Source organism: Venustampulla echinocandica (assembly GCF_003357145.1).
Source record: "Venustampulla echinocandica strain BP 5553 chromosome Unknown scaffold_0, whole genome shotgun sequence".
NCBI classification, from domain to species: domain Eukaryota; kingdom Fungi; phylum Ascomycota; class Leotiomycetes; order Helotiales; family Pleuroascaceae; genus Venustampulla; species Venustampulla echinocandica.
In genome coordinates this window covers 7,409,641-7,426,599 of record NW_022474205.1, presented here as the reverse complement: position 1 = coordinate 7,426,599, position 16,959 = coordinate 7,409,641, and the positions used below count along the sequence as shown (strand labels likewise).

The 16,959-nt window shown below is 50.2% G+C and overlaps 6 protein-coding genes across 6 annotated transcripts; 3 read left to right on the top strand and 3 right to left on the bottom strand.

The window, feature by feature from the left end:
• Positions 1–158: 158 nt before the first annotated feature.
• Positions 159–1,340, bottom strand: BP5553_02342 (GroES-like protein; the record flags this gene model as incomplete). The annotated part of the gene is made up of 2 exons (XM_032010965.1): positions 159–1,235; positions 1,317–1,340. 2 exons carry the CDS (start codon positions 1,338–1,340, stop codon positions 159–161), a joined length of 1,101 nt encoding a protein of 366 aa, XP_031875019.1.
• Positions 1,341–3,354: 2,014 nt separating this feature from the next.
• Positions 3,355–5,812, top strand: BP5553_02341 (Acetyl-CoA synthetase-like protein; the record flags this gene model as incomplete). The annotated part of the gene is made up of 7 exons (XM_032010964.1): positions 3,355–3,794; positions 3,867–4,294; positions 4,351–4,672; positions 4,726–4,920; positions 4,972–5,302; positions 5,367–5,654; positions 5,717–5,812. 7 exons carry the CDS (start codon positions 3,355–3,357, stop codon positions 5,810–5,812), a joined length of 2,100 nt encoding a protein of 699 aa, XP_031875018.1.
• A 212-nt stretch (positions 5,813–6,024) lies between these two features.
• On the bottom strand, positions 6,025–7,485 carry BP5553_02340 (uncharacterized protein; the record flags this gene model as incomplete). The annotated part of the gene is made up of 1 exon (XM_032010963.1): positions 6,025–7,485. One exon carries the CDS (start codon positions 7,483–7,485, stop codon positions 6,025–6,027), a length of 1,461 nt encoding a protein of 486 aa, XP_031875017.1.
• A 701-nt stretch (positions 7,486–8,186) lies between these two features.
• Positions 8,187–10,128, top strand: BP5553_02339 (uncharacterized protein; the record flags this gene model as incomplete). The annotated part of the gene is made up of 3 exons (XM_032010962.1): positions 8,187–8,317; positions 8,383–8,482; positions 8,533–10,128. The coding sequence occupies 3 exons, from the start codon at positions 8,187–8,189 to the stop codon at positions 10,126–10,128; spliced, it is 1,827 nt and encodes a 608-aa protein (XP_031875016.1).
• Positions 10,129–10,551: 423 nt separating this feature from the next.
• Positions 10,552–12,732, top strand: BP5553_02338 (p-loop containing nucleoside triphosphate hydrolase protein; the record flags this gene model as incomplete). The annotated part of the gene is made up of 1 exon (XM_032010961.1): positions 10,552–12,732. The coding sequence occupies one exon, from the start codon at positions 10,552–10,554 to the stop codon at positions 12,730–12,732; it is 2,181 nt and encodes a 726-aa protein (XP_031875015.1).
• A 1,149-nt stretch (positions 12,733–13,881) lies between these two features.
• On the bottom strand, positions 13,882–15,111 carry BP5553_02337 (uncharacterized protein; the record flags this gene model as incomplete). Its single annotated transcript, XM_032010960.1, has 1 exon — positions 13,882–15,111. The coding sequence occupies one exon, from the start codon at positions 15,109–15,111 to the stop codon at positions 13,882–13,884; it is 1,230 nt and encodes a 409-aa protein (XP_031875014.1).
• Between the last annotated feature and the right edge of the window lie 1,848 nt (positions 15,112–16,959).

Genomic DNA, 16,959 nt, shown 5'->3' with positions numbered 1-16,959 from the left:
ACGTCGTGCTGGGGAGAGGAAGCAAATGTGGAGCTCTCTCCGGGGGATAGGGATAACTGAATCCGATCCATAGACGGATTCAATGCCAAATGGCTGCGTGTTGCTACTTGATATTTATTTGAGAATACATTGAAAGAGATACCGCTGAAATACATAAATCAATGCCCACCGATACAGCGACAAGACTTCTCATTTGGCCCTGCAATCAAAACCTTAATTCCTTTTCCAGCCCTCACATCCTTAAACGCCTGCTCCGCATCCTCGAACTTCACGGTCCCCGTGATCAGCCTCTTCACATCCACCTTGCCCGAGCTCAGGAATTCGACCGCGAGCTTGTAGTCCCCGCTGCTATACCGGAAGCTTCCCTTGGCCGTGACCTCCTTGACGCATAGCGCCATAATGGGGAAGTTGATGTCTGGCTTCCCCATACCGCCCTGGACATACACGCCTCCCCTCCGGACCACATGGATGGAAGTCTGAATAGATGGCTCTGCACCAGATGCATCGATGACCGCATCGGCGCCGCCTACGATGCCCGCCTCCTTCAAGAGCCGCGCGGCATTCTCCTCGGCGGACACGCGCTCGGGGGTAAAGGTGTGCGTTGCTGCGAATGAAGCAGCGAATTCGAGCCTCGCGGGCTGGATATCAACAGAGACAACCTTTGATGCGCCGTAGGCTTTCGCAACTGCGCAGCAAAGAAGGCCGACGGGGCCAGCTCCCATGACAACAACGGTGTGCCCGGGCTTGATCTCGGCTTGTTTGACGATATGGACAGCGACGGCGAGGGGCTCAACGAGGGCGCCCTCTTGCAAAGTTACGTGCTCGGGGAGCTTATAGCAGAAGTCCTCCGGGGAAGTCCAGAATCCGGTGAGCGTCCCGTCATAAGGAGGCGTGGCGGCGAACCGCATGTCATCGCAGAGATTGTAGTGTCCTGCCAGACACGGGGTGCAGTACCGGCATGGCTTTCCCGGTTCAATGGCCACACGATCTCCTGCCTTGAGCGTCTTTACTGCAGAGCCGACGGCGACGATTGTCCCCGCGGACTCATGGCCGAGAACCATTGGGCTGTCGACGACGAAGGAGCCGATTCGCCCTTCGACCCAATAGTGGACATCGCTACCGCAAATGCCGGTGTAGTTTATGGCGACGAGGACATCGTGGGGAGACTCAATGGATGGTTTGGGCTTCTGCTCAAACTTCACATCAAAGGGCTTGTTGAGGACGAACGAGAGATTCTGAACGGGGCGATGTTAGCTGTCCATTGCTATCAAAGTCGGGGAAGCTCTATGTGTGTAAGTGGGGGGGGGGGGGATTACGCTTGCTTCAGCTATTTCGGCCATTTTTATGTCTGGTTGTGTATGATTTCTGTCGGGACTCAGCAGGTGTTTCAATTCAGATGCCTCTGGAAATAAAGGAGCAATACGGTGATAGATGTGAAGAATCTTTTTCTTCTCCAGAGGAAGCTTTGGTGGACCTGTTGAAATAGCTCTGTATGGATCACTCCGTTCACGGCCCCAAGCTTCCCCCACCAAATATTTTGCCCCGCGGTGCCGCACCCTACTTCGTGTTTATCCAGCTTTATCCGGCCCAATCAGACCAGCTTCCGCCTGGGGTTGAGTCGAGTTGAGTCGAAGCTACAGAGACATCTGACATGGCGATGTGGACTTGTGACGTGAATGCTTGAACAGGCCCAGCATGGGGAGGCTCCAGGCACTGCAGGCGAATGCACCGCTACTCGGGAATAGCAATGTGCCATACGCCGTACGAAGTATGGCCAGGCGGGATACCTAATTGAGTCCCCGAGATTCTAGTTTCTGGCACTCTCACAGACCTTGCCAGTAGTGGACCACCGTGGCACGGCAGTGGCAAGATTGGGGGTGGGAAGAGTCTAGGAGACTAGGAGTCTAGGAGACTAGGAGACTAGGAGACTAGGAGTCGAGGGAGGACTGGGCAATCAGCACTTCGTAGTTCAGAACTTATTATTAGTCGTCAGTGCCTACTAGGTAGTAGGTAGTAGGTAGTAGGTCGTAAGTACATGTACCAAGGTAGTCTAGAGCGCCAAGTTCTCGGTACTCGTTTGCAAGCAGGGTGGCTCCGATTAGTCATCGCCTGTGGATGCTGCATCCTGCCGCCCCAACTGAAAGCACTCGAGTGCGGGACCCTAATAATAATAATAACCAAGGCATTATTAGCAGGTTGCTGGATGGTAGCAGGGCTAGCAGGGCTAGCAGTCTATTGGAAATTGGAATGCACCGAGGGATGGATGATAGCGGATCCAAGAGCCACCAACCACAGCTAGTGATATTCTTCTTGCATGTTCGGGGTTTCGGGGTTAGCGAACTGGATGCATTCCCTCTCCGCAAACCTTATTCCGAATTTTCATTCTATGTTTAGACATGGGATAGTAATAGTTGCCCATATAGCGGACGAGGGCGCCTTGTGGTATGCGTTATGGGGGGTTGCTGTATGAAGTGCCATAGCGCCTTAAGCTTTCGCCATGCGCTTCTTTCGTAGAGCGGACGCATCGTCTTGATAGTGACGCCAAACAGGAGTGTTTTTTCGGCTCCACGAGCACGAGGAGATGTACGAAGAACCAACCCGCAAATTGGCCACTTCAACAACCATGCCAAGGCGGGGCGTTTGGCGGCGCACAACAGAACCTGTAATACCTAGGTATGTACCTGAGGGAAAGCAGGTCCAGCGCTCCAGACTTGTAGCAATCGAAACAGTCGTGCCGAGGCGTTTCCCGTGCTCTGCTCGTGGGTGTCGTTGTTCAGAGGGACGGCCAGGTATATATAGAGCCCCCTTAACAACCGGCAATCTCGTCGCTGCCTCCCGGGACCGCCTGTGCCCAAAGCTCGTTCCGAGTAATCATCCTGATCCTACGGACCCGAGTCGCGAGAAGTACGCTCATTTCATACCTAGCTGACTGCCTTCACCGTCCCTCTCGCCCTCTCGCCGCCTCCATTATTCCCCCCGTTCCCCAGATTCGTAGCGATACGGGCGTAACTTGCCACGTGAGTTATTCCTGGGCCCGGGCCAACGTCCAAGACCCAAGGTACCCGGCATCGTTCAGTGTTCAGTGTTCAGCGTGCCTCATAAGACTTGAAACTCGAGTACCTTACGTACCGCGCCCAGGCAACCCAGCGCTGCGCACTGCTCACTGCTCACTGCTCTACGCAACCCCCTCCCCAACAACGCGTCAACACAGCACAACTGTCCTTTGCTCAACCATTCCGATCCCCTAGCGACCCAAGCTCCAGGCTCCCCTCCTGTTCATCTCCCCGCCAAAGAATAATATAAATCTCCGTCCTCCATTTCGCCGCTGTCAAACATACCCCATACATATCCACCATGGCCCACAGAATGGATACCCTCCAGGCGCGGATGACCAAGCAGCCCCCGTTCACCATCGAGGCTACGGGGTATACGCCGCAGCTGGGCGAGACGGTCCCCCGCAGGAGCCCCCGAGCAGCCGAAAAGCTGCAAGCGTCCCCCGAGGAAGGCATTTTGACCGTGTTTGATATTGTAACCCGCGGTGCTAATAAATTCGGCGACCTACATGCCACCGGGTCCAGGAAGTTAATCAAGAAGCACCATGAAACGAAGAAGGTCAAGAAAGTGGTTGATGGGAAGCCGCAGGAGGTCGATAAGAAGTGGACTTATTTCGAGCTGAGTGGCTACAGCTACATGTCATTCAAAGATTATGAAACTTTGGTGCTGCAGCTGGGCTCCGGCCTACAGAAACTGGGCTTGACTGCACATGACCGGCTACATATGTTTGCGTCGACGAGGTATGTTCATGCACGCCCCGTCCCGGTGAAATGAAAGCAGATTCATGAACTGTTGTTAACCGATCTGTCTAGTGCACATTGGCTATCCATGGCCCACGGTGCCATGTCCCAGTCTATGTCCATTGTCACGGCATATGATACGCTGGGAGAGGAAGGACTTCGAACCTCCCTAGTAGCCACCAAAGCCAAGGCCATCTTCTTGGAGCCGCATCTACTCAAGACTTTCATCAACACCTTAAGAGATGCTAAAGCAATCCAATACATTATCACCAACACCGATGGTGAGGCCGAGATCGACCCTGCGGATCTCGAGACCCTGAAAAAGTCACATGACGGACTCACCGTTCTTAGCTATGAAGACTTGAGACAGATGGGCGTGGACAATCCTGTTGATCCCGTCCCTCCAAAGCCCGAAGATCTGTGCTGTATAATGTATACGTCCGGTTCCAGCGGGGCCCCCAAGGGCGTCGAATTAACACATACGAACGTTGTGGCCGGCGGTATGTACAAAGGCGGCCCCTTGGTGTCGGGGATTCTCTTGCTAATCTTCCCACAGTCACTGGAGCAACCAGCGCAGTCGGCGATTGCCTTGGTCCAGGTGACTGTCTGCTGGCATATCTTCCCCTCGCGCATATCTTTGAATTCGTCTTCGAGAACGCGTGCCTGTACTGGGGCGGAACGATGGGATATGGATCCATTCGGACCCTCTCCCAAGCAAACTGCCGTAATTGCAAAGGCGACATCGAAGAACTGAAACCCACCCTTATGGTAGGTATTCCCGCTGTCTGGGAGCAAGTCAGAAAGGGAGTTATCGCGAATATTAATAAAGGCGGACCCGCCTTGAGGACGCTGTTCTGGGGTGCATATCGTGCGAAGAAGTAAGTCTTGCTTGATCGGTTCTGCAAAGCTAGGTCAATGCTGACCGTGATAGATTTCTTGTGGAAAACGGGTTGCCCGGAGCTGCTGTTCTAGATGCCTTGGTCTTCAAGAAGGTCCAAGCAGCTACAGGTGGCCGCCTGCGGTTCACCATGAACGGCGCTGCTCAAATTGCCAGAGACACGCAGCTATTCATCTCGTTATGCATAGCTCCTATGATCAATGGATACGGGATGACAGAGACTTCTGCGTATGACGCTATCCCCATCCCACTCCAGCTTCATGCTAACCCGCTTTGTAGAATGGGCGCGCTATGTGACCCCAGAGAGTTCACAGCAGACGCACATGGCGGCATCCCCTCTTGTATCGAAGTAAAGCTCGTAGATTTTCCTGATGCAGGCTACTTCTCAACCAACACTCCAAATCCACAGGGCGAGATCTGGATCCGAGGCGAGAGTATCATGCGTGGGTATTACCAGGATGAGGCGCAAACCGCCGAAGCCATAGCCCCGGGAGGGTGGTTCAAGACTGGGGATATCGGGGAGTGGGATAAGTATGGCCATCTCAAGGTGATTGACCGGAAGAAGAATCTGGCCAAGACGCTAAACGGGGAGTACATTGCTTTGGAGAAGGTACAACTACCCACCTTCTGTTCCATTTTACGTTTGAGAAGCACTAGCTGATACAGGACGATAGCTCGAATCCATTTACCGTTCCGCAACCATCGTAGTGAACATTTGCATGTACGCATCCATCACCGAAACAAATCCCATCGCCATCATCGTGCCAGGCGAGCCGGCGCTTAAAGCGATGGCTCAAGAACTTGGGGTCGACGGACTTGGTCTTGAGGATCTATCTCACGACAAGAAGGTCCAGGCCGAGGTTCTAAAGCAGCTTCAGGCTGTGGGCAAGCAGTATCGCCTTGCTAACATCGAGATGATTGTCGGAGTTGTGGTTGCGGATGAGGAGTGGACGGCTCAAAACGTAAGTCGCTTGCTGTAACCCCCGGGAAAGAGAGTCACATGTGGCTAACGTGAAAACAATAGGGGCTTATAACTGCGACTAATAAGCTCAACCGGAGGACTATCATTGAGCACTACAAGGCACCAATTGAGGAGGCTTATAAGAAAGCTAGGGTCTGAGTAGGAGCCCTCCCTGTTGCTACTACCAATCAATTGTATTTTTCAGGCGTTCTATCAATCGGGCTTGATGTCTAATTTTCAAATCAATAGCCTGATTCTGTTACAATTAGCATAGCACAGTTGTCTTGTTTAATTATGAAAGCATTGCATCTTATAAGTTACATGCCGAACCTAGGCATGTCAAAGATCGATAATCAATATCGAAGGGATGACTATGGACGGTACATCCACTCGCCGGGATTAAAAATAATCTCAAACTCAACGTTCTCAAACGTGCCAATCGCCGCATACATATCATTGAACCCCTCCAGCCCCTCCACCGGCAGATCCTCTACAGAATCACCTTCTTCATGTAGATTCCATCCTCCGTCCTTTCTTCCATTTCTTGTAAAGAAGATTTCAACGTCGATTGACGTCGCTACGGTGTTTTGCGGTCCTGAATATGATGGCGGCGCATCTACATCACGCGCCGTGAAGGTCATACCAAGTCCAACCGTCTCACCAGGTTTGAACGGAGTAGTGAAATCCTTGCCGCCCCAGCGGTCATTGATGAATTTACTCCCGTCATCGCCGTGCACGGCCAGCGACCCTCGGTGCCAGCCCGGTTGTCGGAACGTGGGATACGGGCCTGCGGCGTAGCCTATTGCGAGATTGACCTCACTCCTGTTCTTCCTGGAGATCCGAGCTTCGTAGTATATAGTCTTTGGCTGGCCGGTCCGTAGAGGCGAATGACCGTTCACGGAATATAGCGGTAGGGAAGAGGATATGCAAGTATCTGGGCTTTTGGCTTTGCTCTTGACCGCCCAGACACCTGCTGGGCGTGATGGGTTAAGCTCTCCTTGGTAGCCGCGGGGGTTCACAACGCCTATCTCGCCTCTATCTACCGCTGCCAATGTTTCTTGCGGGATGGTAGTTGGGCCAGTCATTGGGTTCTGTTGGCACCATGCTTCGCCTTGCTCAGCTTCTTGTTCGGTGGCATTGGTTGTTGTGCTCCGTTCGTTCCCTAGGGATGGAGGAGGGGGTAGCAGCGAATTGTCAGGAACTGCCGTTTGCCAATCGTGTTGGGGTGGAGGCGGCCCTGGAGGAGGTGCGTATTCATCTATAGAGTGGGAGGGTGGAGGTCCTGCCGGCGGACTGCTGTAATCTGGAGGCGGGCCAGACGGTGGTGCGTATTCATCTCTAGAGTTGGAGGGTGGAGGTCCTGCCGGTGGGCTGTATTCGTTATGGCTGTGGCTTGGAGGAGGGCCAGATGGTGGTGCGTATTCATCTCTAGTGTGAGAGGGTGGAGGTCCTGACGGTGGACTGTATTCGTTATGGCTTTGGCTAGGAGGGGGCCCGGATGGCGGTGCATATTCATCCCTGGAGTGGGAGGGTGGAGCTCCTGCTGGTGGGCTGTAGACGTTATGGCTTTGGCTAGGAGGGGGCCCGGATGGCGGTGCATATGTCTCTTGATTCTGTTGAGATGGAGGAGGTCCTGCAGGAGGAGCATATGTCTGTTGGCTCTGATGCTGTGGTGGAGGCCCTGGTGGAGGTGCATAGCCGTAGCTGTCGTTTTGAGAAGGTGGCATATTGCTCGAGCCGTTCTGTGCTGGTTTGGCGTCGACTGGACGAGAGTTGAGGCTATCAGAGTTGTTATGGTTGTCCTCTACCTTCGGCTTGCTGCCAAAGCACATATTGATGTTCTATGCCTGAAATTGGAATGGCTGGATGCTGAAGCTAGAGTCCTTAAAACTTCAATAATACGACGGGGCGAAGTGCATCCTTTATACCTTTATTATTGGGGGATGAGCCCCTAGAAGGTTTCCTTAGAGGTCTTGGAGTTGCCCAGCCCTGTCCGTGACGATCAAAGAGTGTGGCGCATGCAAGCGGTGGCCAGTGGCAGAAACCTACATGTGGAGCTGTGTGCCTGACTAAGATATACTTCGTCCTTGTACCTTGACGGCCTTTGTGCCTTACATTCTCAGGCACTTTAGCCCACACGTGCAAGGCAGCAATACTGGGCCGAGGCTTTATACCTCTGTGGAACGCTGACATCGACTGCATCGACACTAATACCAACATCAGCTACCACCTTGGTGTTGGTTGGTATGTTACACCATCGACCCTTCTTTCGCCCATTTGGTGAGTAAATTTGACATCAAGCCAACAGCAAACCACAACAGTCAATTGAGCCGGTTCCCCTTGGTGCCCAACCCCTGTACTTCGTATAGGTTGGATCGGCCATTCTAGCTTGTGCAGCCCATCTTTATATCTTCCCTATTCCGGTCATATAACACTATTTACATAACAACTCTTACTAACTCCTTTAAGTTTCCTATCCCTCTCCCTCCAACCATTCGAGGCCGGTTTGTCTTGATCCTGCTCCGTCTCCAGCATGGCCGAATCCAACGAGAAGCGCTTCTTTGCGTATCCCCGAGCAGTAGAGGGCCCAGAAATCCCCTATAAGAAATCCGATGATAAGAATCCTGTGTTTTCCGGATTCCTCTTGATGATTGGGGCATGGCTGTCTGTATCCCGTTTCCCTTCACGCCATAAGTACCACCTACCCTACTGACCCCAACCATCATTAGTGTATCCAAGCTCGACTTCATCCAGAGAATTTTATGGAGCAATGCTGGTTTTAACGGTCTACGAAAACTTGATCTCCAGGATTATACAGAACGCTGGGATGTGAGTACTTCCTTCACCCTTTTCAGAAGTCACGTGTCTGACCATTCTAGCCCCTTGTGGTTCCAGTTGGAAACTCCAAACCGGGATCTTACGTTCCTGAACTGAGTCCGTCGTCATTCAAACCTCTACCAGAGAATATCCCTGGCCGATACTATTCTGTTGCCGAGTACCATGCCAAGTACCTCTCTGGTGAACTTACCCCTCTCGCTGTAGCAGAGTCTCTGCTCCCTCTCATTCGCCGAGATATCTCTCCTTCGTCACCACACTCTCTATCATTTATCTCCACCAAAGTAGATGCCGTCTTGTCTGCAGCCAAAAAGTCGACGGCTCGCTATCAAGCCGGCCAGCCTCTAGGCATACTAGACGGAGTCCCCACAGCCGTCAAAGACGAATCAGATGTTGCTGGGTACCGGACAACATACGGACGAGCCCCAAATGATTCTATCTTTCAAATTGCTGAAAGTTCGAGTTGGCCAGTTCAAAAACTACTAGACAGCGGAGCAATCCTTTTGGGCAAGCTAAACATGCATGAACTTGGTGCCGATACCACAAATAACAATCCGAATTGGGGCACACCGCGTAACCCATACTGTAGCCAATACTACACCGGAGGCTCTTCGGGCGGCGCTGCATATGCCGTTTCTGCAGGCTTGGTTCCTCTAGCTCTAGGTGCTGATGGTGGTGGGAGCATTCGCATTCCGGCTTCTTTCTGTGGTGTTTACGGGTTGAAGCCCAGTCATGGACGATTAGAAGACACGGGAAGCACAGTGACAGTTACTGGTCCCCTTGCGGCATCTATGACAGATCTCGAAGCCGCTTACCGTGTCCTCGGTACACCAGACCCTTCTGACCCATACTCTTCGCTCTTCACGCCCCCAAACCCACTCACGCCCTCGCTCAATGGTCCAAAGGTTATCGGCGTGTACAAAGACTGGTTTTCGCGCGCCGAGCCTTCTGTACGCGACCTGTGCCAACAGGCTCTCAATTTCTACCGCGATAAACTCTCCTATACCATCGTCGATATTTCCATCCCCTACGTCCCCGAAGGCCAACTAGGCCATGCCTTCACCATCCTCTCTGAAATGGCCGTCCGCGCCCGCAACCAATGCCACGACAGGAAAGATTGGCTCTCTAGTCTCAACCCGGCAAATAAAGTACTCCTTGCAGTAGGAGCCCAGACTCCTGCCCAAGACTACATTCTAGCGCAGCAGCTACGCAATATGCTCATGCAACATCTTGCGTTTTTGTTCAAGACATATCCTGGGATGATCATCGTCACACCGACAACCCCTATGCCAGGGTGGCCTATCGGTTCTGCGTCAGACTTGAAGCATGGCGTTACTGATGGAAATACCAGTATCAGAAACATGGAATATGTATGGTTGGCGAACTTCTGTGGCAATCCAGCCATCAGCTGCCCCGTCGGATACGTGGCTCCTGCGAAAGGGAAAGGAGAAGGCATGGTTCCAGTGGGATTGATGGGAATGGGTGACTGGGGAGCGGAGGATCAATTGCTAGAATGGGGAAGAGAAGCGGAAGGATACTTAAACGAAGCTTATGAAGGTGGACGGAAGAGGCCCGCGGCTTGGGTGGATGTTTTCGAGGGTGCTAAGAAGACGATGGTGGAAGACGGTACTGGCAAGTAACTTGGAACAGATCAACTTCCTTCCCCTCTTACTTGATAGTTTGCCTCATCTTCGTAGTCGGTTTACCATTCTCGTTACTTTGGGAACCGACGATTAAACTGTAGCAATATGTCTAGGTTAATTTATTAGGATTGTTTGAAAACTCAAGTGGAACTTAAGCTGCTAATGATAAGGGATTCCGATTATAAAAACCAACTAATGTTAAGCCTTAATAAAAGTACTTATTTCTACTTTATCTTTTCCTTTAGGTTCTCCACCATCCTAAATCCAGGCCCTGCGTTGTACTTAGGAAACTAGAAAGGGAGTAGGGGGTTAACCGAGCTGGATAAAAAAGGCGGTCTAGGATGGCAGAATAGCCTTAAATCTTCATTCGCGAAGAATTTCTCGAGGAGCCCGCCCAGAACCGAATACAAACAAGGCAAGATGGATATCTTCAAGATCCTCTCGAGGTCTACTAAGCAACCGAATAAGGCGTCTGCCGGAAAAGCCGGTTCATCGGTCAAACTACCATCCGCCGGTACTTCCAACAATCCTCAGCTCTTCCACGATGAGGCAACTGCAGCACGAGGAAAGAAGAGAAAGCGGGGCGGCGAGAAGACAGCAGGGAACCTTCAAAATGGAGAAAACGAAGCTGAGGAGGAGGCCCCCAATTTTTTTGCGCCGAAGTCTACGGCCGTGAATACCAGGAGGAGGGAGTCTTCTGTGGACGAAAAGGAACACAACTCGAATGCACCACAAGTTGCGTCACAGCTACCACCGACATTGCTAGATGAAGGAGAGTGTCGGCAAATACTGCGATCGCACCGAGTGAAAGTCACAGTTTTACCACCGGGGGAGAAGAAAATAAAGAAGTCGAAGAAAGCAAAAACTAGCAAAACTACCTCGAGCGCAAAAGAAGAATACAAGCAGTTATATCCGCAGCCATTGACAACCTTTGATGACCTCAGGAGCACATATGGAATCTCAGGTCGAATGGCAGAAAACCTGGCCCAGCAAGGATACAAAATCCCCACAGAGGTTCAGATGGGAAGCTTACCACTACTTTTACAACCCGAAACGGCGCTCGGCGATGCTGCAATGGAATTAGGATTGTCAGAAAGTCGAAGAAATATCAATTTATTGTCTGTGGCTCCGACCGGAAGTGGGAAGACTTTAGCCTTCCTAATACCCGTTGTGAACGGTATCATACAAAGACGAAGGCAGCACCAGGACAAGAGCGAACACAGCTTAGATGCCATCATTGTTGCTCCGACGAAGGAGCTTGCAAGCCAAATTGTGAACGAGGCCAAAAAGCTTAGCATGGGAACCGGAGTTAAGGTGGTTGGGATGAAAAAGGGCATGAATATCGTTGATGGCGGCGATTCTGCTGAAAATGCAGAAAGCTCAAACGACAGTGAAGAGGAGGAAGCCGAAGAGGGCCTTGAAAAGTCCAAGAAACGCTCCTCTCAACCTATCGCGAAAGCTGATATTCTAGTAACCACCCCGGGGCTGTTGCTCAGCGCTGTTTCGGGGGCTTCAAAGGGGGGGCGTAGCCCATTGCCCACCGTTCGTACATTAGTACTAGATGAAGCAGATGTCCTCCTCGATCCGCTGTTCAGAGATCAAATGCTCGGAATATGGGATTCGTGTTCAAATCCGGAGCTCTGCGTAACATTGTGGTCAGCTACTATGGGGTCGAATATAGAAACGCTGGCAGCATCCACAATACGCTCTAGGCGGACACAGCTTGGCCTGAAGGACGACACTCGCATCATCCGTCTCGTGGTAGGACTCAAGGATTCAGCAATCCCCAATATCACCCATCGTCTTACCTACGCAGCCACGGAGCCGGGCAAGCTCCTTGCCCTCCGCCAATTGCTCCACCCAAGCGCAAAAACGACAGACGCCACCCAATCTCTTCGTCCACCCTTTCTCGTCTTTACTCAAACAATCCCAAGAGCTGTGGCACTTCACTCGGAACTCCTATATGATATCCCCATCGAGGCAGGTGGCTCCTCCCGCATCGCAGTCCTACATTCCGATCTTTCCGATTCAATACGCGACCACATCATGACACGGTTTCGCAACGGCGAGATCTGGATTCTAATCACGACGGACATCCTCAGCCGAGGTGTAGATTTCCGTGGAATCAATGGCGTTGTGAATTATGATGTGCCCAATTCCGGCGCGGCATATATTCATCGCGTTGGTCGAACTGGAAGAGCCGGTCGTGATGGCGGTGTTGCCGTCACATTCTACACTAAGGAAGACATTCCATATGTGAAGAACATTGCCAATATCATCGCCGCAAGTGAGAAGCAAGCGGGGAAGCCACCAAGTGAGGCAAGCATGCAGAAGTGGCTGCTTGATGCGTTACCAACGCCAACCAAGGAAGAGAAGAAGAATCTTAAGAAGTATGGCGTTGAGGCAAGGCGGGAAGGATTAGGAAGAGACGGCAAGGACAGAGGAAAGAAGGCAATGTTGATTAGTAGTAAAAGTGGCTATGAGCGTAGGCTGGAACATAACCGTAAGGGCGCTATTCAAGGCAGCAGAAATAGGATGCAGCAGTCCCAGGTTGAAGCTGATCCGGGAGAGGAGAGCGAATGGGCCGGAATTGACGATTGAGTATATACCCAACCCTATATCTTAAAGTTATATACATTCTTAAAATATCGGGCACTAAATGGAAGTGTTTTTCCGTACCTCTAACTAAGCTCTCATTGGGAAGTGGAAGGCTGGAAACGACAATCATAGATCAATCACTCCACAGGTTGAAACAAATAAGCGCTACAGTTAAACTACCCAACGCAATCGAGAATTCACCTCTCGTTTTCAATAAGGCCGATTTCAAAGTCGCTTGCCTTTCTCCTTACAAGCTCGATCTTGACGGTCACGCGCTTTTCCCACCGGGTCATGAGCGAAAGTTGATAATTCTAGTGCGATACCTCTTGGGTATGCCCCAATATTAGACTCAGCTGCGTCTTATACTTCATTCCCAATTCTTTCAAATTATAGAAACATGTATTAGTTAGAAGCTATAAGTATATTCAGTATTTAATCTGAGATGGAATCTTGAGATTGACAGTCATACTATAACAACTAAGCTCTTGTAGTCATGTCTCCGGCCTTACTATCGGTGCCATTGGCCTTCGACCGATTCTTTTTCCATTTCCATGGAGCTATTGTGCGCAGAGTCCACGCAGTAGCAAGTTGTAAAGCGTCAACTACAGGTTCTTTTAGGCAACACTGCTACTGATATATTGCCATTATATAGGCCTAGTAGAAAACCTCCTTAAAATATATTGTTCCGTGTCTGTGAATAGAGGTTTATTAATATATAGCAATTCGTTATTGACTTATCTAGTGATTCAGCATTTCGCGTCGTCTTACCTCTTATTCCTTCGCTGATTAGTACGCTGATTAATTCCGATATGCCTAACTCTCTCAACTTTGCGCGACAGGTGAGGCTAGTAGAAGTTGCTCCCTTTGCCGGCTATTTGTTGAGCGCTTATTGCGGTGAGCATCAGGATCTTGAACCATGCTACCTGCCATGTTCTACGCTGCTCCATGGCTCTAGACGCCAGTGGACTTGTGCTATTTGTGCGTTTGCGATTGTCAGAGAGTCCGAAGAAGAGGCTATGAATGGCAATATCGCATGAACAGAGCAACAAATCCCAGGTCTTTCCCTATCTAATGAGTAGTGATATTTCTAGTCAAGAGGATAAGAATAGTTTAGTCATACAATACTCAAAATTACTTTGCTTCCTCAGAATATCATAGCGACACACCATAAATAGGTGTATTGTCATCCTGTCTTCTCTTCCATTGCTTCCCTTTGCCAGCAGGTAACCATGGAGGGGTGAGCTCAGCTGCCAGAACAGGGACGGCAGCAGCGGTAGCGGTAGCAGCAGCAGTATGCATGGCGTCGACACGTGCGTGGAGAGCATCCTTACTCTGAGCTGCCCTCTCTCGAGCCCAATCTTGTGCATTTCGGACCGTTTTTCGTGCCTTTTTGAAGTCTTCTAGAGACTCACTTGGCAGTACGCCGTTGAGGGGAAATTGATGGTACTGGAGCTTTTCACGATGAGCAATGGTTCCGGAGGCCGCCACGTAGTTCGTCGCATCAGTTTGTGGAGAAATGGCATGGTTCGCATATATGTGAAGGTACGAACCATTGACGGCTCCGGTCAATGCCTGCGTATTGCCGAGAAACTCGTCGGCAGGCTTAGACATGAACTGGTGGGCTTCCCAGGCGGCGTCAACCATGACTGCACCATCATATGCAGCCTGCTTTGTGGCGGATGGTATCAAGCCATCAGGACCTTTCAGTTCAACGCAGAACTTGGGGATAGCAGCACTATATAACGTTGGTGCCAGAGCAGGTCCAAGTGCCTCGGCGGCTTCGGGAGGATATTGGTTGTGCCGAAAGCTCTCAGAGATATCTGGCTTTGGATCCGATATGTTCGCTATGATGGCAGATTCCACTTCAGTCCACTGGAAGTTTGTATTTTGATTGTATCCAAAAAGGTCCCGGTTGCGGGGTTTCTTGGCAAGAAGGGGCCAAACATTTGTTGTTACTGTATCCTCGTTATCAGCCTGAGCAATTTCGTCAAGATATTCTTGACAGTCGTCTCCGTTAGCCGATTGGGATTCTCGGTCTTTATCCAAGTATTGCTTGACTTCGGCCAGATCCTTTGGCGGCTGTGCGTGTGGGTGTTCAAAACGGACTCCATTCTCCCACAGCCGCTCCCCAAACTTCTTGTCCGCCGTCGTAGTGTTTTTGGCCTTGCTAGAGCTACTGGAAGTGCCCGACCGCGACTCTGTCCCGCTGATTTTCCTATTCTTGGCCAGTTCTTGCTCGAATCTCTTGAGGTTATAGTGCGTAAGTCTAGCCTTTCGTATTCGAGGATGCTTTTGAATTCGAGAAGGCGATGGTGGAAGAGAAGGAGAGGGTCGCTCGATGCTTACCAAAGGTCTAATCTCTCGTTTTGATCTCAAGATCATGGTGAAGATGCTGGGGATGGCTAGGATTTATCTACGTTTCGTAAGGCTCAACCACTTGAGGACCGGCGCATAACGTTGGTTCTGGAAAGCTCTAGGGCGAGCGTGGGGTGAGCGATGGCATCCAATCGTTCCCATTCATATTGTAGCAGCATGTCGCAGAACAAAAGAATGTATAGTTGAGAACAGTTCAACCTTAGGTGGGCTGGTCGTTGAAGATGGACTTCGTTTTACGGTGCACCAGGTGTCACTGGTTGCCAGACTTCACTACGCACGTGCCAAACCACTACAAAGGAAACAACAACATCGGTTACACAGGATGGCACCAACCACACGGTGTACAGCTCAAATTACCCTTCCCCCTAGACCCTCAGAAAGCTACGAAGCTAAGGCTATCAGGAAAGCATAGTACTACGATGCCTGGGACGCGCAGCATGCACGTCTATCAATGAGAGCGATTTGTGAGGACCACAAGGTTAGTGAAGGCACAGGCAGGTTCTGGAAGAGACAGCGAGAATTAGGGCCAATGGCATATCGTCATACTAGGGGAATGTCTACTAAGCTTAGAAAGCCCTCAAAAACCTCAAAAGCAACTTGTAAAATACTTGTAGATCTAGCCAAATATCCGGTTAGAAATCAACTATACAAAGCTTAGATTGCCTACTACAATATACCTATCAAGAAGCCGCAATTACAATACAAACTCAAAGAGCATACAAATATCGGTCAGATATACAGGTGTGCTTTTATAAACAAGCAAATCTCGGTCAAAAACAAGACAGAAAGGGTGGCATATTGCAAAGAGTATAAAGACGAGTTTAAAAGAGGACTTTTAGAGCTATATCTTCTTCTCTGACGAGGTATGATCGGTTCCTTGAACTATTCGTTATACGATAATACCACTATATTAATATAATTACTGATAACTTTACAACTACTTTATTATATACAACTTAAAATAGCTAAATTAAAACTATTCTCTAGTACTTAATAGATCCGCCCTTGTTTTTAATTACTATATTGAGCCTACCTAGCATAATTGTATTCAACTTTAAGAGTACCTCCTTTGAAATCAGTACTAAGATCAAATATTATGTATTGCAAAGTAGAAACTAGTTTACCTAACTCCAGCTACGCTACTACTACACCACTACACCACCGAGTATGAAAGATTTACATGTTAAATAGTATAAAAAAGTCCGCGGAGAGGCTTGGAGTATACAATTTCACCACAACAGCTAATCACAGCCTTGAGCGATGCCGAGGTGTTAAAAGATAGACGAACAAAGTGCTGGTAGGGTGCAGTAAAGCAAGAATATAAGGAACGCTTGATGACGAGAATTTTACCTAGGGCAGACAAAACAAGTTTAACAAGCAGGGGAGTCCTAGAAAGTGCACAGGTCACGTAAATTGGAGGAGAGTCTTGTGACAAGCCCTCACTGTCGAGATTGAATATCAGTAAACGAGTTTCATTTCCGCTATTCTACCATGTTGGTAGGCAAACCTAACGGCGTCCATATCGAAAGATTGCTATGCCGAGCTGCACGTAATCTGCTGCAGAAGTGAAGACTGAAGCCACCGTTTCCCTTTGATGGCCGAGGTGCAGTAATTCCCCCGAAGCCCAGTGCAAAGACTCCAGATACCCCATTCCATAAAACAGCCAAACGCCACGCTATTGCCCTCGCGATCGTAAGCCATTGATCGTAAGCAACCCTAGATCTGCACCTCCCAGAGGCCGACCTCTAGTGTGAAACCCAACGCCAAGCATAATGTGTAAAGTCCCCATGCAGTAGATGGAAGACGGTTACCGAAATGGGAAGAAATTGGAATTGAAGAGAGTCGAAATTTCCA